Raw genomic sequence first — 23,907 nt, 5'->3', positions numbered from 1 at the left:
TCTCTTCCCCACCTTCCTTTAGTTCACAAGCTTCCGTTTCCTGCGGAAGAGGTTGGCTTTCATGTGCTTTATCGTGGTCTGTGCCAGGGTACAACCCCACGCATAAAGAACTACCATTCTCAATGCATCTTTCTGGTAGCTGGTTCTAAATCAGTCTGCTTGCCCTAGCCCCAACCTTGTGGTTTCTCTTACTTAATTTCTTGGCCAAAATATTTTATAACCTTGCTATTGAAAGGGGCTGCTTTTAGTTAGACAAAGCAGAATAATAAAAACAAATAAATCTACCGCCCAAATAAATTAAAGCCACGTTGAAACACATTGCATGCTCTCAAATGTGTGAAGTTATTTCTTCCCGATATCATTAAAATAATGATTTCTCGTCTCGTGTGCAGTGTGAGCTGTAAAGTCCTTACATGACAATAGTAATTAAGAACTTTAATGCACATGTCCCCGAGGCCCACCTCTGAGCACAATAAAATTATATTTTCGGAACTGTCTCTGGTGACTGCCTGCCTTCATATTAGATCTTGACTGTGAGTTATTACGGTTTTTAATTAACAGGCTTTCTGTGTCCTAGGCCTTTGTCATCTTTTGTGGCCTTGGTATTAACAACACGATTATGTACGACCAAGTGAAGAAGTCCTGGGCCAAGCAGTCCGTGGCTCTTGATGTAAGTACAGTATCGTGTCAGCATCCTATGCTAAAAGGACTTGATTTTATGAGGTGAAAAGTTATCCTGCTCATAGGTCTTGGCTTTTAAATCTTAAAGGTTTTCCTCACTGGCTTTCAATTATTGTATGATCTTGGGTTCAATTGGGCAGAAAATGGAGACCCTCTCTTGAAAAGTATATGGCATTGTCTGTAATAGCAGGGGGTTTTGGGGTTGCTGGGAGCCCACCCATACACAACCTATCATTAGATACAGATTTTTATACTTGATTTCTTAAATAGAGATAAGTCAACATATTTTGTCACTGCTATAATCCCAGCACTTGGGAGGGAAAGTAAGAGGATGCGTTTGAGGGCAGCCTGGGTTACATATCCAGACCCTGTACCCAGCATATAAGTGAAAACAATTGTTAGGACTTAAAATAGATTAGGAACTTGAGTGTGTGTGTGTGTGTGTGTGTGTGTGTGTGTGTGTGTGTGTGTGTTTCAATGCACAACTTTTCTTATCACACGTGGAAACCTGGCTCTGAGGGTATATAAGCAGCCCCACCTCCTCCGTGCATTCATTTACACATGCTTCCTACCAAGAATTATATTCTGTTCCTTGCATGGCTCCCAGACCCATGGATTTCTAAAGAAAAAATATTCTTTCCTGTGAATCTCAAAGGAGTATTTTGTCACAAGACCTATTTTCTTCTCACCGCATTTGTTTATAGATGATACTTAATATTTTCTCCCAGCTGGGAGGGGGAAAAACCTGAGAGTGCAATTGCAAATTTAAAAGACACAAAATTATTGTTATCTAATATATCTACATACTTTTTTCTTCCCGTTTTGATCATGAATTCTGAGCTTCGTCATTCATTCAGTTTCATAATTTATTTTCAGTGCCTGGCAGGATCCTTTGCACAAAGGGAAGATCTGTAGAATAAGTCTTAGGTGGAGGGGGACAGACAACGTTGAGGTAGGGGATTTGGAGCAGTTCTCCTGAGAAAGAAATGCTTTGTTTCTCTGAGCATGTTTACCGTGAAGACTAAAGACAGGACCTTTAACCAATGGGTGAGCTGGAATAATGTACCTGATATATAAGAATCACTACTAAACTACACATGGTGGCACACGCTTTTAATCCCAGCAGTCAGGAGTTCTGTGAAACCAAGACCAGCATGGGTAACAGTGAGATCATGTGAAAGAAGAGAGAGAGAGAGAGAGAGAGAGAGAGAGAGAGAGAGAGAGAGAGGAAGAAAGGGAGGGATGGAGAAAGAGGAAAAAGGGAAGGAGAGAGGGAGGGAAGAAGGAAAAGAATGAACCACTACCAGTGAGCTAAGGAGATGGTTCCGGTATATAATGCAAGTGTGAGGACCAGAGTGTGGATCGCCCAGAATCCTCGTGAAAATCAGACAGCTGGGGGGATTTGTCAGCTGCCTGTAATTCTATGCCCCTCCCCCCATGCATAGATAGAACCTCCCTTGGGCAACACTGACAACTAACCCAGCTAGACCTGGTGATCACCAGGTTCATTGGGCCTCCATGTGCATGCATGTACACACACACACATGCACTCACAAGCACACACACACACACACACACACACAAATGTACCCACACAATGCAACATGTATGCATAGCACACACACTAACACAGAATCACTTCTAGAGCAGGAAGGTCTGTGTGCCAAACTGTTTTCATATCGTGACTCGGTTGTGAAAATTAAGCGGAATAATACCGGTGAAGGTTTCACTGACCTGTCAGTAACGCTGTACAAGTCATCACTACACTCTGATATACGGTAGCATACTTAGTACCAAGACGCAACTGGGAGAAGGGACGAAGGCCGTGAATTTGAAACAGCAGATGTCGAGGGTGTCCCCTTAACTCTCATCAAACTCTGTGTCTCCAGTCGCCTCGCCCATTGCTTTTTAATAGCTTTCAGCTATCTACAGACAGACAGACAAACAAACAACAAACCAGTCAACCCAGCTTAGCACATCACACACATTAGTGCCAACCAGATCTCCTGATGCTGTGGCATCGTTAACACGTAGAGAAAACACGCCACTGCGATCTTGCTCCCCAGCACCTCCGGTGCACCTTCCTCCTGTTAAATGACTGGAGTGATGATGGGTTGAGCATGAAGGGCCAGTTGTCCCCAGATGAAGCATCTTTTGACCATTCTCTCCTAACCCCCTCAGCTTCAAGGCCATCCCTAGCCACAGTCTCCAAATATGATGACTTATTTGTGGTCCCAGTGAACACCTTCATGCTGGTGCCACACAGGGGCCTCCTGTCCTTCAAAGTTATGACGGACACTGCCAACAGTTCCGGATTGGCTCAAATGATGACAATCTCACTCTTTCAAGTGGACTTCTGCTGTTGATTTGTTTGTTCTGTGGCCTTCTGTCACACTGGTCACAAGCAGCATTCCCTGTTATGTCCTGGTATTGCCACCGTGGTGACCCTCCAACCCTTGGCCAACCTTCATGTCACTGGGAGCCAAATCTTGGTGATTGTGACCGGGTGGCCCCACTCTGTGCCCTGGCTAAGGATCCATTACAAGAGTTCTTATCCTCAGCACTTACAAAGACAAAATATCACCTGTTGAGAGCTACTAAAGCCAAACTCAGGTGTGACGTTTTCCTATACTATGATCTATTAACTTCTGAGTGGCTATACATTACATTTATGTACTTCTAAATAATATACACCAATACGAATGAATGCAATACTTTTGTAAATATTTTTATTAAAATATGCATGTGTGTTTATATTATTTATAAGAAACTTAGTTCCATAAAGGATATGAGCTACTTTATATTACTATAAATGATCTCGCAAAAAAATTAAACAGTAAAATAATAATAACAGCCAAGAGATAGTGAAAAAGCCAGAGGGGACAGAATCAAATATAGGGTTATTCCTATAGTCACAATCCTCCTGCCCTAGGGCCTGAGCTGGCTCTTTCTCATTTTCCATTGCAGGCAAGGAAAGATTCCCCACTCGGCCCAGACAGACTCGTTTTTTACATATTCCTTTTGGTCTTGATTCTACTTTAATTTTCCCAGGAAGGCAGGCTTTAAATGTAGTTCTGGTACTCCCCTGCCTCTTACTTGTCATCAGCAGCAAGAGTAACAGGAAGAAAGCCATCCCTCAGCTGCCCTAGACGCCTTGCCTTCCAGGAAATGAGCACAAACAGTATAGGTGCAAGACAGTGCTCACATTTGCACACATCTGGCTCTAATCTGGACTGAGTCCTGAGTGCATAGCTTGGACATTCTGTCTACGTTCTTAGTTACTTCATACAGCAAATGCGTATAAGAAAGCATTGTAACCCTTAGGGACAGTATTCAGTTATAATTGACATACCTGGTCCTCTGTTTCCACTGACTCCACAGCTGTGAATTCAACCATGGCTGGGAAAGATCCTGAAAAATTCTATCTGTAGTAAACACATGCAAATGTCTCCCCTTTGCCAATCTCTCCTAAACAACATAGAACCACAGCTGTCTGCTCGCATTTACACTGTGCTACCGAGGGCACGCAGTATAGAGAGGACTCAGCCTATCTGAGGTGCATAGCTTATACACAGTACTGAGCCATTTTAGAGAAGGCATTCAAGTGTCCAAGGATTCGGTCTGAGGGAGAGGGTCATGGAACCACACTGTGTAAAAGAGCCAGACTTCACAAAAGTTAGGCGCCAGTGCATTGCTGTCTTTGGTCTCTATTGAATTCTGTTTGCTCATCCTCGGATTAATTTCATTAAAAAAGAAAAGAGGGAGGAAGGAAGGAAAGAAGGAAGAAGGAATTAACTTATTCCACCCTCCTCAGAAAGCAACTGACTCACATGCACTTAGTTATCGCAAGCAATAATTACTAACTTCTAAATTGTATTGATTTAAATCATCATCAAATTATAAAAATTCACATATATGAATTCATATATTCCTACATATTTGTGTGCATATTTAAATATAGGTGAGCTTGGCCTTAAATAGGGAATATTAATTCAGGGGTGTGCTGATTAGGGGCCATAACTCCTCACCTGATTAGTGAGGCATTTCACTTCCTGCTTCAAGTTTGAGTCCTAAATAGATTTGTCTTTCTTTCATTCTTTGACTCAGGCTCTGCAAGCTACATCACTGTATAGGCAGGCATCATTATAGTGCACCCTGGCACCACTGCAGTGCACCCTGACACCACTGCAGTGAACACTGGCACCACTGCAGTGCACCCTGGCACCACTGCAGTGAACACTGGCACCATTGCAGAACAGCCTGGCACCACTGAAATACACCCTGGCACCACTGCAGTGCTCCCTGGCACCACTGCAGTGCACCCTGACACCACTGCAGTGAACACTGGCACCATTGCAGAACAGCCTGGCACCACTGCAGTGCTCCCTGACACCACTGCAGAACAGCCTGGCACCACTGCACTGCTCCCTGGCACCACTGCAGAACTGCCTGGCATCTTTGCAGTGCACCCTGACACCACTGCAGTGCACCCTAGCACCTTTGCAGAAAACAATTGCAGGAGTGGCTATTCCAGATCACTTCTGCTTCCTCCAGGTATGCCCAGTGCCTGCCACCTGTGTTACCACGTTTGCTTCTGCAGAAAGTTACAGGACCTGGAAATCACAACTTCCTATTCAACTTGGCATAGAAGGAGGTCTCTTCCCATTGTCACATGCTGGTAACTTCAGCTCATGTTAGTCAACTCACCACAGGTGAAAGATAGATATGTAAGCTACATGGCTTCTACTTCTCTTGTCTTTAAAAACGGAATGACTGTCACAGTACCTAGATTTTATTTAACAATAAAATTACTAATCCAATTATTTTGGTGACTGCTTTTCCAACTTGCTCATAATTCAGTTATAAAATCCTATTGTTAAAATTCTTTTACCTAAATATGTAATATTAATACCGCAAAGCTCTTAAAGCAGGATGATGGAACAAAGAAAGGAATTTACAATCACTTTAACAAATTTACTTTTACGGTCTTGATTTCCATTCTGCACAAGCAACCAAAAACTTGGGAACAGCCGTGTTTCTTTTGGCTCATATTTTCCCAGAGGGAGGTCCTCAGAACAAAGGGGGATCTTCCCCTAACGGTCAGAATGCAGAGGAAGTACAGTAGGAACGAAGACATGGAATATTATGTCCTCTTGGAGCGTTGAGAATTGTTCTTCGGGGCGTCCTTCATGGTTATTGCAAATGAAGCCTTACCTAGTGCAGGTGGGAATATTTCCAGGAAGTGTAAGGCTGGGTGGTAAGGGATCCCTCACACGGTTTTATGATCGGAGAGAGGAGAGGAATGGGGGTCAAACAGAGTGAGGAGAGGCTATGCAATCAGGAGCCGGGCCCATTTATCCCTCCTCCCCAGAGCCTCCCATCTATTTCCTCCTTCCCAATTTTCACAGCAACCATCCTACTTAAGGGCTTCATTACCTCTTGGCTGGGCAATCACAGTCCCCTTCTACTTGCTCCTCCTCAAACAGAGTTTAGAGTGCATCACGAGCAGACTCATAGACCTTAAATTGCTCCCCTATTACCTATCAAAATACAAATGTCCTGACCTCTGGGGCCCTTGGAAATCTCACACCAAAGTACTTTCCTACCCCCGGCTCTCATTTCCCTTCTCAGAGAATGTTATGCTACTTACACACTCAAAGGCTTCATAGTCTACAAATCAGCCACCTGCCTGTCTGCCATCTGATCCTTAATGTGCCCTCGACTTTCATTATTCTCCATTCCAATTACGCCTCCCCACTCAGGACCATCCCGTAATTTGGAGCTCAATTTAAATGTACTCCAGAAAAATGTCTAGTCTTGTGGCTGTCTTTCTTATGCCCTGCATTATGCCTGTGTATTTCCCTCTGACTGAACATGTGTACCCTGAAGTATGTGATTATGTCTTATTCTCCCTCTGCCCTGTTTTTACACAATTGGTGCTCAGAGAGAAAAAAAATGCATTGGATAAGTGAATTTGAGCTGCCTTCCACTGTGGTCTTCCAGCACAAGAATCTAAAAGGGAAGACCTTTGACCCTTTGGTATTGATGACAAAGGAAAGGGGCGTCATTCGTAGTAGAAGTCTTGGTACCCACAGACTGGCAGAGCATCTCCTCTACATCCCCTCACCGTGAATTGAGTTGGCTCTGTGGGGAAGGAAGGAGGGGTGTAGCAAAGATCTCTTTCTTTCCAGACATCGTGTGAAGCCTCCTTCTGTTAGAATTAAGGAGTCTCGTGAAGCGAGGGGGAAGAGATGATTCTCCCATGAGGAGTCTCCTAAATTCTCAGGAAAATTCCCTCTGGTTGGGTAATTGAAAGAGCTGAATTCCTAGCAAGTGATCAGATGCTAATCTCTTTTTTCCTGTCCACTTCCCTTTTCCCTTATCCATTGAGCCTGTCTTCACTCATGGCCGAAGGTGGTCTTAGACAGCACCCATCTTCTGATACAGTGAAGTATCGAGTATTTATATATTGCCTTCTTTCCTGAAGTTAGAAGCCTGATGCCAAGAGAGTTTACAATGAGCTTCTTTTATTTTCCTATTCTTCCTTTCCTTTCCCTCAACAGGTTCAGGGCAAGGGAGAAGTGGGTGGGAAATGCAGATCGTTTGTGAGAGGGATAGTCCTCACCTGACTCCTGGCTCTCTGTGTTCACAAGGAGTCGTTTGCACAAACCCTCTAGGCAACTCCATGGCAAGCACTCTCCGGCTGACAATTCCTGATGTAGCTTTGCCCCTCCTGACAGGGCCTGATCTCCAGTGACCCATCCATCCTTCCCTGTCTGAGACTCAGCTCATCCCTCTAAGTCTGGGTCAGGGTTCTTTTTTATTCCTTTCTAGTTATGGCAAAAATGATCATGACTTGAAACTTGCTATTTTAGCCATTTTTAAGCATGCAGTTCAGTGGGTTTAAGCGCATCACACTGTTGTACAGCCCTCACCACCATCTGTCTCTCAACCTGAGACAACATCCACAGCATACGAACTCAGCTCCCTGTCACCCATAGCAACCACCATTCCCCTTTGCCTGGGACTCTGACTTTACTAGGAAGCTCATGTACATGGAATCACGTGTCCCCTTTGACAAACTTCGCTTAATTCCTGGCCCATGCTGTTCTAGCTTCTGAGGGTCCAGCAGTGGGAAAATGAGTGCTATGTTTTATACTCTAGGAGAAAACAGGAGTAGGTAAACAAGATGCCAAGAAAGCGTCACGATAATGTGGGATAAGGAAACTGCATGGTGTTTGGTAAAGAGTGAGCATTGGAGAGCTGGACCTGTGCATTCCGAGGAGGTGTGTGTCTGATTTTGTCAGGGTGACAAATACCTAGGGAAAGGTGCTCAACAAAGGAACAGTTTGTCTCAGCTCTTGGTTCCAGACAGATCTCTGCAGAGTCTCTAGGCTCGGTCACTTTACACCTGGGACGAGGCAGAGTATTTCAATGAAGGGCCTGTGATACAGAAATTGGTTTTCCTCATGGTGAGTCCAGGAGCTAAGAAGAGAAGAGAGGAACGGAGTCCCAATATCCCCTTCAAGAGCAAGCCCCAGTGACCTACTTCTCCAACTGCATTCCTCTCTCCTGATCTCCCTCCACCTCCCAATAATGCCACCACTGGAGCATTGAACCCAGAAGCCTTTGAGGGATGTTCCAGCTCCAAACCATTGCGTGGCTTTCCTGACAGAGGGATGGCTTCTCCCTGTTGTCTCTTCTTTTGCTTGTTTTGTGACTTCCATCCAAACCCATTTGCCTGTATGGTCTTTGCTCCAATTGCAATGTGGCTCCTCCTCCTCCCCCCTACTCCCCCTCTTCTTCCTCCTCTTCCTCCTCTTCCTCCTCTTCCTCCCCCTCCTCCTCTTCCTCCTCCTCTTCCTCCTCCTCCTTCTTCCCCTCCTTCTCCCCCTCCTCTTCATTATCCTTCTCTCCCTCCTCCTCTTCCTTCTCCTCATCCCCCTTCTCCCCCTCTTCCTCTTCCTCCTCCTTCTCCCCCACCTCTTCCTTCTCCTTCTCCTCCTCCTCCTTCTTCCCCTCCTTCTCCCCCTCCTCTTCATTATCCTTCTCTCCCTCCTCCTCTTCCTTCTCCTCATCCCCCTCCTCTTCCTCCTATTCTTCCTGCATATTTTGAAGACTAAGCATGAGATTTCTGGGAGGGAATGGCCCATGCCTGAGGTAATTATCAGGTACATTCTCATTGGTTTTCAAGATAGAGTGTGGACCAACTGACAAGCCTTTTGTGTCTCCTAGGGCCTCTGCCAGTCCACTGATAACCTCTGGAATCCCCTTGGTGATATACACAAAAAGGAGAGCAGGCTGATGTGTTCCGTTCCTAAGCACCAAGCAAGGCGGGCAGATCTAGTGTGATCTTATAGTGATATTCTTCCTCGTCAGGCCCCACCAGATTCTAGGCCACTTACACATAGAGCTGTGTCGTCTGTGGGGCTGGTTTGCCATGGTTAGCGACGCGCTTGCACAGGGCATGGCACACAGGCTGCGTGCAGGAATTACTTGCTGAGTGAATCAAGTCCAAGAAAGTACAGGCAAAGATTCAAGTCATGAAGTACAGGAGGAAGCTCCTTCCAGCACACACTGTGGGACACCGCTCCCGGGTGTTGACAGCAGCAGTTACTGCGGTTCCTGCCCACCCTCATCCAGGCCTTTACTTGCGATAACTTCCCCAAGCCCGGAGAAGAAAGGTAATTCCTCCGAAGTAGGTGCCATTCAGAAGGAGCGCTTCGACACCAGACACGGAACAGCGCCCTCGTGGGGCGGCTTGAAGAACAGCTCCTTCCTGTCTTTAAACACTGTAAAGCCAGTTTTGTTTTGTTGCTGTTTGGCTGCCCCCCCCCCCCAATACCATTGCATCTGTCTAATAATTGACAAAATTTCTCAGATTCTATATTCAGTTTTGGGAAGGGTTTCTGTTTTCCTTTAGGTGTTGTGGAAAGAAGAGGACCTGTATCAACATCCAACCGGATAGTATCTTTTTTTTTTTTTTTTTGGTTCTTTTTTTCGGAGCTGGGGACCGAACCCAGGGCCTTGCGCTTCCTAGGTAAGCGCTCTACCACTGAGCTAAATCCCCAGCCCCCGGATATTATCTTTTAAGTAAACATTATTTTTAGAACATTTTTTCACCTTTCATTGTGTTTTATTTTAAAGATTTTTCTCTTAATTATGTGTCTGTGTGTATGTACACATGAGAACGGATGGCCACAAAAGCCAGAAGATGGCATTGGATCTTCCCCTGGAGCCGGAGTTACGGATGGTCTCCAGCTGCCTGGCGTGGGTGCTGGGAACTGAACTTAGGTCCTCTGGAAGAGCAGCGAGTGCTCTTAAATGGAGCCATCTCTCCAGCCCCCTACACATTAGAGAGTAATTTGTTTTTAATTGTTTAAGCATGTCACACATATATGCCATCTGTAGGACAGTTTCATATGAATAGGAAACAGAGAGATAATGTCGCCTCCTTTTGTACCCGACATCCTGTTTCCCCTATTTTTAGCATCTCACATTATCACAGTGTGTTTGCTGCATCATGAACATTGCTGCACTCTGATTCCAGGGTCCACTTTGTTCACCTTTCCTTATTCTTTACCAGGAACCTTTCCTGTCCCAAGATTCCCTGTTGCCCTTGGACACCATGCTTCCTTAGGCCTCTCTTGGCTGTCTGCATTTCAGGATTTCCTTTTTAAAAAAAGTATTATATTGTGGGTTTTGAGGGGGAGGGGAGTTAGTAATTTTCTTATTTTTTCTGAGAACTTCACACATGACCACTGAATCTACATCACTCTTGCCTCTCCCTCTCCCCCTTAAATCCCTCTCTTATTCCCCCAACTCATTATCACTTCTTTATTTTATGCACATGCACACACACTCACACACACACACTCACACACACTCACACACACATGCACACACACGTACATGTGCATGCACAAGCATGCATATGCTCTCACACACACATACATACATGGGTGTACACACACATACACACATACACTCGTGCACACACACAATGCACTCACATTCTCATACATGCACACTCACACACACATGTACATACATCACACACACACGCATACAAACACGCACATGCAATCACACGCACATACTCGAGCAAGCACACACACACACACGAAATTTAACCTACCTGGTCCATTTAGCTTTGTGTGTATGTCCACGAGACAGTGTTCCAGAGTGCTATAAGCACTTCGTATGTCTCTGTATTGGGATTGGCTGCTGTTTTCTCAAGGTTAGACTCTGGTTCTAGACGTTGGTAAGGAGGGCCACAGGTGACTTAGGCGGTTTGCATCACACCAGATCAAGTCTGTGGTACCACCAGAATGACTTATTCTTGACCTTGACACCTGGTTGGGGTACGTATATCAGGTTTCCCACTGCTGTCTGATCAAATCGAACTGCTCCGATACCGTCTTTCTTCACTGCACTCTTCCCACAGAACTGTCTGCAAAGCTATCCCCAGCAGTGGAGGGCTCTAGTCCATTTCCTTGAGGGGGAGCTATCTACACAAATTACTTAGTACTTGTTCTCTGAATAATGTTCCCTATTTTCTATAAATCTCTTCATCTATTTCTCACTTGGGGGTTATAATTCATTATTACTTCATTTATCAGGTACTCCCTCATATCAGAGCCTAGTAAAGTGGTTCCTTAACAACAAAAAGGGTGTATGGAGGCTGGAAGGAGACCCAGTCACTACAGCATTTGCACAGAAGCATGAGAATGGTCTCTAGAAACCATGTGCAGAGCCAGGTTCAAGTGTGAGCTTGCCATCCTAGCACTAGGAAGGAAGGGACAGGTAGATCTTGGGATTCACTGTCCAGCCTAATGGTCAGCCCCAGGTCAGAGGGAGACCCTGTCTTAAAAATACAAAATAGAAAGTATCTGAGGAACAACACCCAGGCTTGACCTCTGGCCTCCACAGATACTGAACACACACATGTACACACGTACACATACACATGTAAACATGTGTACACACACATATATACAATGTACATGTAAGTGTGCACACACACGTGAAGAATTTACAGATGTTGGAAATGAGTAAGTGCTACATTTCTTTTTTTTTTTCTTTTTTTCGGAGCTGGGGACCGAACCCAGGGTCTTACGGTTGCTAGGCAAGCACTCTACCACTGAGCCAAATCCCCAACCCCAAGTGCTACATTTCTAATAATCCTGTCATCATTCATCATCCACACTTTAATGGGATCTATGAGGTCTACATGGCATAATCATTAATGTAACTGCCTTTGTCACTGTTCTCTTGCCATAAAGAGATGCCATGACTAAGGCAATGCTTATAAAACAAAGCATTTCACTCGGGGCTGGCTTACAGTTTGAGGAGCCTAGTCCATTATCATTGTGCCAGGGAGCATGGTGGCAGGCATGGCAGGCGTGGTGCTAGGGAAGTACTTGAGAACTACATCCTGATCTGCAGCCAGAGAAAGCGAGCCGAACCTAGCATGGGCTATTGAAACTTCAAAGCCCTCCTCCAGTGACACACTTCCTCTAATAAGGCCACACCTGTGCCAACAGGGCCACAGCTCCCAATCCTTCTAACCCTTTCAAATAGTGCCACTCCCTGGTGACTAACCACTCAAATGTAAGAACCTATGGGTGCCATTTTTAGTCAAACCACCAAAGTAATGAACTACCTACTGTGCACTAAAAACTTGATCCTTACCAAAGCATACTGGAGACTTATAAATGGCATGAGCCACAGAATAACCCCTCACATAATTTCAGTCTGTAAGAGGTCAGAGGCGAGGGAAAGTGTGATTGCTACCCTGGGTGACAAGTTTAGGACAGAAATAGGTACCATGTGTAGGAGAAGCATCTAATTCAGAAAGCTTTATCACAGTTGATTGGCGGAAAAGGTAACTTCCAAACTGTATGGTTTTGAAAGATGATTCTTAGGAATGTTCCAGGGAGAAGGAACATTGCAGATGAGAGTGTAGAGGACTCAGTGGCAAACTTTGCAGAGCCACTGAACATCTCTGAACACCAGGATAGAGACAAGCATGAGGCTCCAGAGAATGGGTCACAAAGGACAGTTGCGTCGAACGCAGGGACTTGAATTTGACTCTAAGAGTAGTGGGGAAGGATGGGTCAGTCTTCAGCAGAAGGGCAGTGTGGTTCATTTGACATTTTGGAGGGATCTGCCATCGATACAGAGATTAGTGTCGGTTCTCTATAAACACAACCGTGTTTCTAACAAGAAGTTGACTGTGTTCTCACTTTATCTCCTGCCGAGCAACATTTGGTGGTTTTCCCAAATCAAATCCATCTTTATGGGATTTGTCACCACTGCTGTGGTCTAACAAATGTGCTTCAGGATTGTGGACCAAGTTCCCAAGCACAGCAGATGTTGGGAGGAATGAAACATGGTTGCCATGGAAACCTTAGGAAGTAACTCTTATTTGGATGCACGTATTCTGGCGTGTTTGGGTTTTTTTTTTTTTTCCTTCTGTGGTTTGTTTCTGCCACTAGTTCGATGGTGGGATGTTTTGGATGCTTATGAAAGTGTCTCGGTAACTGGGTGTCTGTATTTGTGCCCAGCACTGTGTGACGTGCCTTATAGAACAATCTCATAGAACTGTTATGAAAGCATGTGGAGAACACAGCAAGATTCCCACCTCACTAGTGAGCACATGGAGGCTCAGCAGGGTCTAGAAACTCGCCGAGGTGGGCTTTGTGGCTTGCTTCACTCCGCTGGCTACAGATCTGAATTCAAACTGAGGTCTGGGTCTCAAGGGCCCGTGTATTCAGCTGGGACGTAAAGGGTTGTTTGGAGACAGTCTTCTCAGCTGTGCTCTCCCCTGCGACCATGATGGCCAGGATAGGAGTGGGATGAGAAGCGTCTTAAAAATCCTGCTTTGTACAGCAGGGGGAGGAGCACATTCTGGGAAGGAAGACAAGGAGGACAGTGACTAAGGACACCGAGGAAGACCCATTGATTTAAGAACTTAAGGTTTCGGGGCACAGTGGCACGTGCCCCAGCACTCGGGAGACAGAGGCAGGCAGATCTCTGTGAGCTCAAAGCCAGCAAGCACCAAGAGGCATACGGGGAAACCCTGTCTCGGAAAAACAAAAATAAACAAAACAAACAAATAAATAAATAAACAAAAAACCTTAAGGCGAATGAAATGTAGCCAGAGATCCATACTCCTAGGGACTCAGGGTGTTAGACAGCTGAGTTCATTGGTCAGCTAAGTATCACAAGGTCCTGATGAGACTACTGTGCTGAGTGTTTCTTTCCTGGCACTTCTCTTCAGTGTGACCCTAAAGGTCATGTCATGTCAGATCTTTACAAAAGACTTAATGTAACTAATATGTAAAAGCATATATCATATATGTATATATATACACACACATATATATATACACATATATATATATATATATATATCACATCACTATGTGTAGAGAGTTTTGTGGTTTGTATGCAAAATGGATCCCACAAGCTCAAATATTAGAAGCCATGGGCCTCAGTTGTTTGGTAAGGACATAAAAGCTCTAAGAGGTTAAACCTACCTACCTGTGTTCAAACTGCACACAGGATTAAGTCCATCTCATGCTATGGAATAAAATTTGAGGCCCAAAAGCCATGAGAAAGAGAGATATGGACAGACAGACAGACAGACAGACAGACAGACAGACAGACAGACAGACAGACAGGACATTGACAAACAACGGACATTTATATTGAAGTGTGGCAGGACAAGAGATCATATCCTGATTGTCAAGGCATGAGATTATTTCTCCCGAAGGCCCCATCTCCGTGACTCTGTGCAGTTAACATCAGCCCTGACCTGGGCAGAGATGATGGAGAAACTTCCACCATTCCTTTGCAGAGAAGGGAAATGGCCCCTTAACTTAGCAAACATACTGGGGTCACCTAGACAAACCTTACTTAGGAAATTATCCTTGTCTGCAGGAAGAGCTCTTTGTACTAACCCAAAGCCAAATTATAATAATTTCCAAAACCCTTATGTTTCTTCTCCAGTCTTCTCTTACTCCTCTTTTTTTCTCTGTCTCACTGGCCTCCTCGTATGTCCTTGAAGAAACCAGACACGTGCCTGTCACTGGGCCTTTGCACTTGTAATCTGCACCCTGCCCCAAATATTCATATGTCCTTCCTGCAACACACACACACACACACACACACACACACACACACACACACACACACACACGTGAAGTTCCTGGCACTTCCTCAAATTGCACTGCTGACTGGGAACCAGGTCTTCATCAATATCCAAGGCTTTGGGCAAAACTTTTCATATTCAAACAAAAATGATCAGCCTATCCCCTCTTTGCCCCTTTTGCTTCTCAACCTGTGTGTCGTGACCCCTCTGAGGGTTGAAAGACCTGTTCACAGGAGTCACCGAGGACCAGAAGAAAACACAGATATTATTTTCCTTATGATTTATAACAGTAGCAAATTTATAATTATAAAGTAGCCACAAAGGTAATTTTATGGTTGGGGTCACCCCAACATGAGGAACTGTATTAAAGGGTTGCAGTATTAGGAAGGCTGAGAACCAATGGCCTAGAGGTCACATAAACACCAGTGTTCCCGTGGGGTTCTTCTGTAGTCAGTGAAAACAATGTGTCCCTCTAAAATAATAAAGCACTCCAGTGGCCCTTTTGGTTATTTTAAAAACCTATGGGATGAGATGCATATAAAATATAAATAGATATTCAAGACTTGAATATGCAGAAATATGGTATTGAATGAAATTAGAACTCTAATCATTTCAGATATATATATTTTAGGTTTGGAAAACCTTGGTGCATGTTGTGGTTGTTTTGGAAATAGCAATAATCAATCCAAGTTTGCTCAATTAGTCCAAAAGAATGCTATGCTCTCCTCCACTCTGTATAACAAACTAGAGAAACAAGCAAGCGAGGGGTTCATTAGAAACACATTTGAGAGGCATTAATACATTTAATAACTTTCATGATTAAGAAAAACAGCCTCACTTTAAAACAGAACGTAAGAAATACTGCAGCTGTGGGAGCAGCATGCTTATTTTAAAACACGTATAAATTATAGTCCAGTATGCAGATGTAGAGAGTCACGTTGAATCACGCTATCAATCACAGAGACCTCTTTAATTTCAGTGTTAATGGTTGAGATCCTCTGTGACAGATGAGTAGGAGCTTAGAAAAATAGAAAAATCATTACCACGTGAAACTTTTTCCAAAGAAAATGGCTGTCTCTCTCATTCTAATGACATTTGCATGGTTGAAATGAATAGGCATTTCCTGACAGTTCTATAACAGAAACAAGCCAGTCCGTACCCATCTCTAATATTAACTTTTTCCCCTGGGTATTAGAATGGGTTTAATCAATGTAGTAACATCTAATAATCAAATGCCAAATGTACCACATACGTTAAACAGTATTTCATATGCATGTACTATAATCTCGCTTGGAGATCTTATCTACCAAACAATCTTTATAATACAGAAAGGAGTTAGGAAGTAATAAAAACACCAAATAATCCACCAAAGTCCTATAGTAGAATGCATGTACTGGGCTCATTGGCTCGGTTTTAGACACGATCCCTACCACAATCTTAAACTGCTATTTGTTTTGCTCATTCTTCATGGTAAAAGTTCTGGCTCACCATCAAGTTGTTCTGGGTCATCAGACCACGGTAGGATTACTTTTCCTCCACGATTAGAGTGAAAGGGACTTGTAATAATCTCTTCACAGTGGTTTGAATAAGAATGGCCCCCATAGGCTCATACATTTGATTGCTTAGTAACCAAAGAATAACATTATTTGAAAGGATTAGGAGGTGTGGCCTTGTTAGAGAAAGTGTGTCACTGGGGTGACCTTTGAAGTTTCAAAACTCCATGCCAAGCCCCGTGTCTCCTGCTGCCTGTAGACCCTGAGGTAGCTCTCCGCCACTGCTCTAGCACCTCTTTGTATGCCACCATGTTCCCTAACACCATGGCAGTGGACCAAACCTCTGAAACTGTAAGCAGGCCCCCAATTAAATGATTTATTTTATAAGAATTGCATGACCATGGTGTCTCTTCACAGCAATGACTAAGTGACCAAGACACTATGGAGGGTGAAACTTAGTGGGAAAGGGAAGGGATCTTCTCCCTTTTATTCACAAGGATTAAAACTTGAGCTAAGAAATTGGGCCAAAATTATAAGACTAGTGGAGTGTGGAAAACAAGTTAAAAGGTCAAGCAATTCTGCTTCCCAGTGTGGCGTCTTCAATGGTGAGAACTAGGAAAACATAGTTTGCCAAGTGAACCGAAATGGCTGACCTTGAGAATTCTTGCTGATAGTTCATTAGAGAATTATTTTACATAAACAAAATGAAATGCTACTTCCGGTCCCATAGACAAGGAGACAATGAACTCATACTACGAGTCAATGGCAACTCAATGATGACGTCTGGTTTCCCTGGTCAGTGTTAGTGGGCTCACTTGCATGAATGTGTGACTTGGAACGGCATGTTAATCAGATTGCTTTTGGAAGCCAACGGCTTTCTAGAAATATTCATTGCAATGAATTTCATAGTGTTTTTTTAAATCTCCACTTTCAATAGAGTTGCGAAATGAAAGGCAATCTAGGCACAAAGTATACAGTTATTAAAATAACTAAAGAAACATTTCTAGCCTTCATGAACGATGGTATTCAGGTTATATTGAGTCTTGGGATAAAATGCAGTCAAATTTATCTTTTTCCTCTCTGCTCACACTCTGACATCTGACCTGTGTAGCCTTGGGTAGAGCAAATTCAAGTCATTTTAACATGGGAAATGCATGGGTAGGCTTTAACCAGTGCTTTTCACAGAATTTCCCCCAAACTAGCTGCATCAGCTTTATCTGGGAATTTGTTAAACATGTAAATTCTCAGGCCCCACTCAGAGCAACTGAATCAGGAACTATCTGGTATATTCTAGAGTGTGTGACCCACTGGATATTACATGAGTTAAGGTGCACAGGAGGCCTTCTAAATATAACAAAGTGGGGGAACCGGAGGCTCTGGGATTCCATGGATCAATTTCAGTGGAAAACCCTTGACAAGCTGTCTTAGAACAGTATAGGTTATGAGAGAGTAGATATTGGCCACATCTATTAGTCAGAAGATGTAGGAAGCCGTTCTGTATGAGAAATGGAGTCTCATGATTTTGCACACAAAGTGTAAGGACAGAGGAGAAAAGGAAAAAGAGATTACATTGGAGAGAAGCCAGAACGTAAAGAGGGGGTAAATCTATGAATTAGTAGCCAACAAGCTGAACTGTGAATACAAGAGTCAGTAAGGTGCCCATGGGTAGAAGGGTCAGTGAGATCCCCCATAGGTGGGAAGCTTGGTGAGCTACCTTATGAGTAGAAGGATCATTGAGATACAGCATGGGAGGAGGGTGAGTAGGATTCTCCATTGGATGGAAGGATCAACAAGATACCCCATGGGTGGGAGGGTCAACAAGATACCCCATGGGTGAAAGGGCCAGTGTTTAGAGAATGGTAGAGCTGATACTTTATTTGCAAATATTTATTTGTGCTTGCTTTAATGAAACTCCATTCATCATTCCAAAAAGACAAAGACAAGATGTGAGGGGAAGGAAAGAGAAGGGATGGGAGAAAGAAAAGAGGGAGGGGGAGAGGAAGGAGGAGAGGGAGAAAGGGAAGAAACCTTTATGTTTACTGAACTTGCAAATGCTTGAGGTGAGTGGCTCCGTGGAGACTGAGGAGGGGCTGAGTCTCACACTCGGTAGCTTGGTCATGTAAGACAGACTGTGAAAGAATTTAAAGACCAAGGCAAGTCGGAGCTCATCAACAAAACTCAGTTACCAGCGTCAACTTCTAAATACTTTGTAAATTAACAGTGACACAAAAGATAAATCCATCTGGGATAGAAATTTCCTTGTGAAAGTTTAATGTCAGTTCAAGTGTCCCAGGGATCAGGTGTTTACTTTCCTGTGTAAGCTTTATACTAATTTTATTTAGCTGTCAAAAAAATTAACTACTGTGTATATTGTGGCCAGCCCCTCGCGAGCTACCAACATTTTTCATAGAGGAAGACAGTGTGGATATTATTATAACATTTTGTAAATTTTTGTCTTTTAAACTACTGAGATATATTTAATGAACATTTTAAAAATTCTGATCAAATATACTATTGTCTAAAATGTAAGCTGCGCCTCTATCCTTGCTATGCAGCGGAAAGCTTGGGAAATTATAAAGTTAATATAGCCTGGAACTGCAGAAGAATCCTTTAGCATATCCAAGGGTGCTCAAAACTAATAGTTAATGTGTATGTCTTCTATGTGTTGTTAAATTCTGTGCCTGACTATAAGAATTTGCTTGATTTTTGGTCATCAAATGTGCTGAATAGTTTTATTCATATATAAAACAGTGATAATTTTCTTTTGAGGATTATCTGGGCTGGAAGTAATCAGAAATTACTTCTTCTTTTCCTGCAATTCCGCCATAGATGGTAGGTTAATGAGGTTATGTAGTTCTATTCCTTTTTGAGGACTGTTATAATATAACAAAATGCCACAGACTGGATGGCTCTCACCCCGGAAATTAATTCCATATTTCTTGAGTCTTAAGGTCAAGGTCAAGATACCAGTGGTTTGGTCCCTTCTGCAACCTTTGTTTTTTTACTTACAGAGGGCTGTCTTCTTGCTGTATGCTTGCATGGTCCCTCCTTACTCTGTGTGTCTTCTGTGTCCTTTGTCCTAAGGTCCTGCGCTTGTAAGCACACCAGTCTCATTGGACTGGGTGCCCTCACCGCACCTCTTTTTACCTTAATTCCCCCCTCACAGATACTGTCTCCAAATATGGCGACATTCTGCGAGTTAGGGAATCAGTATGTGAACTTGGCGGAGTGAGAGACACAATTCAGCTCATGGCAGTAGCATTGTGGAAAATCTCCAACACGTTTGGTCAACATCCAGATTAAACATTCCAAAGGAAAACTCACTGGGAGATTTGGGGATGGGCAGAGGAAAATGAGTATCTTGGAATAGAGCTTAGCATTGTCTGTGGGGTCCATTCTTCCTCCTGTTGACTTGGGTCAGGGAGAAGTTGGGTAGCCATGTGACAGGGTAGTAGGTAGGCTTGAACTTCAGTTTAATGGTGAATCATTTTAGCATAGACATATCTCATTATGTGACCATCGATTGGCCCTGTGAAATACAGTTTTAACTAGTCCTTCCTGTATTTGCCTTGTCTGACGCTGTTACCGATACCTCTCAGTTTATGCTCAGCTATGGTGTCTGTTGTTACTCCTTCAAGGAAAACAGCACCTTTTCGACCTGCTAAAAAAGGAAGCTGGGGGGAATATGGGAGACTGAGATTCTTTTCTTCTGAAATGATCTTATGTTTTATGTGTCAGTTCACCAAATATGCTAAGTGACAACTAAGTGTCAAGCTTACTCCTAAGGGCGGGGTCCATGTTGGTGATCAAAACCAAGGCTAATCTTTGATTTCCTGGTCTTGTCAATCAGCGTCTCACTGCTGTGGTAAGTCACCTAAGAAAAGCAAAGGCCCATTCATGGTTTCATGGTCACTTGGCCTGAGTCAAGTCTGAGAGGCCAGGCTGGTGCCCAACTCAAAGTACCTGTGAAGGAATGGGAGACAGAGGAGAGAAGCTAAGGCCAAAAGGAGCCCCTCAGAGGCACGTCATCAATGGCCTACTTCTTCCAGTCAGCGTCCATCGCCTGCATTTCTACCATCTCCCAGTTTCGCCACCAGCTGAGGATCAAGCCTTCTACCCTGAGCTCTTGAGGGACATTTCAGACCCAAGCCACAATAATGGTGCTTGAGCTCTAGGTGGGTGGGGACACTGGCCATCGTGGTGAGCGATGTAAAAAGCATTCTCTTCACTCAAAGGACACAGGCGTGGAGAAGCGGCTTCTTGAAGTGAGCAGGGAGGATGTCACTGAAGACATGAGAGTCAACTTAATATCAAAAGGTGCATCCCTGCCAGGTAACGAGGGCAGAGGAGGCTCTCAGGTGCAGAAGAACCTGGTGGATTAAAGATCCAAAAGCACGCGAGTGGGGTTGGAGTGGACAGAAAGGGACAAGCGGCATTAGGGGCAGTTTGAAGGGTATCAGTGGCCAGATGGTCCTAGGCGCGTGCACAGGGTTGAATTAGCCTGCTAACCTAAAACCTGTAAGCAATCTGTAGGGGGTGCGGAGGAAATGTGGCAGATTTGTGGGAATCCCGTGGCTTTCATCTTGGGGATGGAATGGTCAGATTTTGACGTTTGTAAGTTTACTCTGTCTGATGGTTACATGGAGACCAGAGGCATTCACTGTCTGAGCTGAGGAGTTATGATGGACTGAAGGGAGAGGCAGAGATTACAGGAGGGTGGATATCACTTGGTGTGAGGGAATCAGTCGAGAGGAAAAAGTCAAGGATAATCCCGAGGCTTCTGGTTTAAATAAATTGCCGGATAGGACGCTACTTGCCAAGTCAAGAACAACTGTGAGAGAAAAGATTTGTGCTGTGCCTTAGTTTTGCATTGGTGCTGTAATGAATCTACAACGAGGTGAATTAAAATAACACATGCTTCCTATGGTGCCATTCTGGAGGTCATACGTCTACAAGAGACCTTATTAGGCTGGCATCGAGATGTGAGAGGTCTTTGTTCCCATGCAGATGCTGACGGACAGTCTGTGTGTCTGACTTTTCTGACCTTCACGCTGTGGCGCAGCTCCTCACCTTCGCTGCCTAGTCAAACCTCACACTGTGTCACCCTGGCTCTCCCTCTGTCCATCCTTACACTTGGAAGGACTGTGTGGAAACACTAAACCCAAGTACTTGCTTTGCAGTGCCAACCCCTTCTGTGGACACTTCTCTTGCCGATACCAGGCACGTCTTGGGCGTTCAGTGTGAATGACCTGTGAGGTGGAGCTGAAGAGTGTTGTTCTGTCTAGCACATGTGGAGAAATCAACATGTGTGTTGAGGCATGTTAAATTTGAGCTGCCAGCGAGTCAACCAAACAGGAACTCACAATGGTGGCCTTTGCCAATGTTAATGGCAAATACAGAGAGATCTGCACCAAACATAGAAGTTGTCAACAGGGACATGCTGTGGAAAGCACGGGGTGATGCAGCATCCCTGAAAGAGAGGACAGTCCTACAGGGCCACCATGTTTCAAGTGAAAGAGGAAAGACAAAGAAGAAAGCAACAGAAGGAGCAGAGAAAGGGGATGGAAACCCAGACGGGGTGCCACCAGGGAAGTCCAGCATGCAGACTTAAAGAAAGAAGGGAGGGGCGGCCTTCCAGTTCAGGGCCACTACACAGAGTATCCGAACATCTGTCAGTGGACCTGTCCCCAAGAACTTGGAAGTTTGAGTGAAGGTTTCAGGGCAGAGACGAGGGTGGCATTGAAACTGATGAAGGTGGGGTGGTGATCATAGTCACAGGTGATGAAGTTCTATGAGACATTAGCAGTATCTGCAGATGCTTTTAAAACCAGTGAGGCAGGCCTAGGGAGATGACTCAGTGCATCAAGGCCCTTGAACTTGATACCCAAGACTTATATTGTGGAAAAGGAGAACTGACTCCCACAGGTAGTTCCCTGACCAACACAGAGAGCGGGGGGAGGGGGGAGAGGAGGGAGGGAGAGCATCATTTTTGGTCACAGTCTTTGCAATAAGAAGCTGGGAGTATATCGAGATCACTTCTGTATATTAATCCATAGTCAGCATGTGACACCTGAATGGATACAGAAGTCATGGCCTTTCATGCTTCCACCCTATGTGTGTAACAACAGAGAAAGTCAGCTGGGGAAATAACCCACCTTGCCCTTCCTAGATGCATGAGTGCTGGTTGGGGCAGCCCATGTAAAGCTACAATAACTCAGAGATTGGTAAGGTCTGTGTGTGAGGATGATTCCCAACTCGGGGAATGTTCCACAGTCTTTCCAAGCACGTGCAGAGCCCTGGGTCCAACCCATAGCACTTGTCTTTCTTTCTTTTAATTAATTAATTTATTTATTTATTGAATCTACAGCATTCTGCCTGCATGTAGTACCTGAAGGCCAGAAGAGGGCATCGGATCTCTTTACAGATGGTTGTGAGCCACCATGTGGTTGCTGGGAATTGAACTCAGGACCTCTGGAAGAGCAGTCAGAGCTCTTAACCACTGATCCATCTCTCCAGCCCCATAGCACTTGTCTTAATTATTTTTCTATTGTTGTAAAGAGGTACCATGACCAAGACAACTTACAGAAGAAAGACTTTATAGCGGTTCCTGAGGGTTCGAGTCCAGGGTCGTCATGGCAGGTGGCATGGCTGAGGTAGTCAGGCGTAGTACAGAAGCTGTAGAGAGAACTCATCTCACACAGGCACAAAGCAGAGAGAAAGGGCTAACTGGGAACGGCTTGGACATTCGAAACACACCTCCTAATCCTTCCTAACTAGTCTGTCAACTGGATACAAAACAAACACACAAGTCTAGGGGGGTTATTCTCATTCAGATCAACAAAGCATTGAGAAAAATAATCCTACCTCAGTTTACAGAGACCTTTAGAAGCAATTAGCACCAGGTGCTTTGAAGAACTATGCTAAAGTAGCCCTTAGAAAGTCTCAGGATAAAAAAATAAATTAATTTAAAAAAGAAAGTCTCAGGACTTCTTTGTCTGGAGTAGCTTGATTCTCAGTCTTGGCTGTCCCGGGAATTGCTAGCAGGGACTTGCTACCCCTTCTCCAAGTTTACCACCAGGGCTTGATTGAAGCTGCAGAACAGTGAGAATTCCTTCCTGTTCCCCCCCAGGGACTGGACCTTTCAGGAGAAGGCAGTTGAAAGATTCTTGAAGTCAAAAGTGGTAACTCAAAATAGATTCCACTTGGGAGACTAAGGCAGGAGGATCATCCCAAGTTTGAGGTCAGCCTGTCTATGTCACGGATTTCAGGAAAGTCTGGAATATCATAAGATTCTGTCTCAGAGGATTGGGGATTTAGCTCAGTGGTAGAGCACTTGCCTAGCAAGCGCAGGGCCCTGGGTTCGGTCCTCAGCTCCAAAAAAAAAAAAAAAAAAAAAAAAAAAAAAGATTCTGTCTCAGAAAAGCAAAACAAACGGGACGTATTCTCCACCCTCTTGCCTGGTTCTGAGTCACATCACAGGAGATAGGGAGTCTCATAAGAAGATTCAAAGGCCAAACCCAAAAGCGTCTTGATTTTATTATTTGTCAATTTAAATAAAATAAACAAAGAAAATGT

General features: G+C 44.2%; 1 protein-coding gene across 3 annotated transcripts in view; it reads left to right on the top strand.

The window, feature by feature from the left end:
- The window catches only part of Pde11a (phosphodiesterase 11A), a 383,576-nt gene that overhangs the window by 232,689 nt on the left and 126,980 nt on the right, over window positions 1-23,907 (top strand). For all 3 annotated transcript variants that reach the window (NM_001127480.2, NM_080893.2, NM_001127481.3), the window contains one exon: window positions 578-670. In NM_001127480.2, coding sequence (NP_001120952.1) covers window positions 578-670 — 93 coding nt within the window. The remainder of the gene's footprint in view (window positions 1-577; window positions 671-23,907) is intronic.

The sequence above is a fragment of the Rattus norvegicus genome, chromosome 3 (assembly GCF_036323735.1).
Source record: "Rattus norvegicus strain BN/NHsdMcwi chromosome 3, GRCr8, whole genome shotgun sequence".
In the NCBI taxonomy this organism is placed as follows: domain Eukaryota; kingdom Metazoa; phylum Chordata; class Mammalia; order Rodentia; family Muridae; genus Rattus; species Rattus norvegicus.
This window is presented reverse-complemented; position numbering and strand designations above follow the sequence as displayed.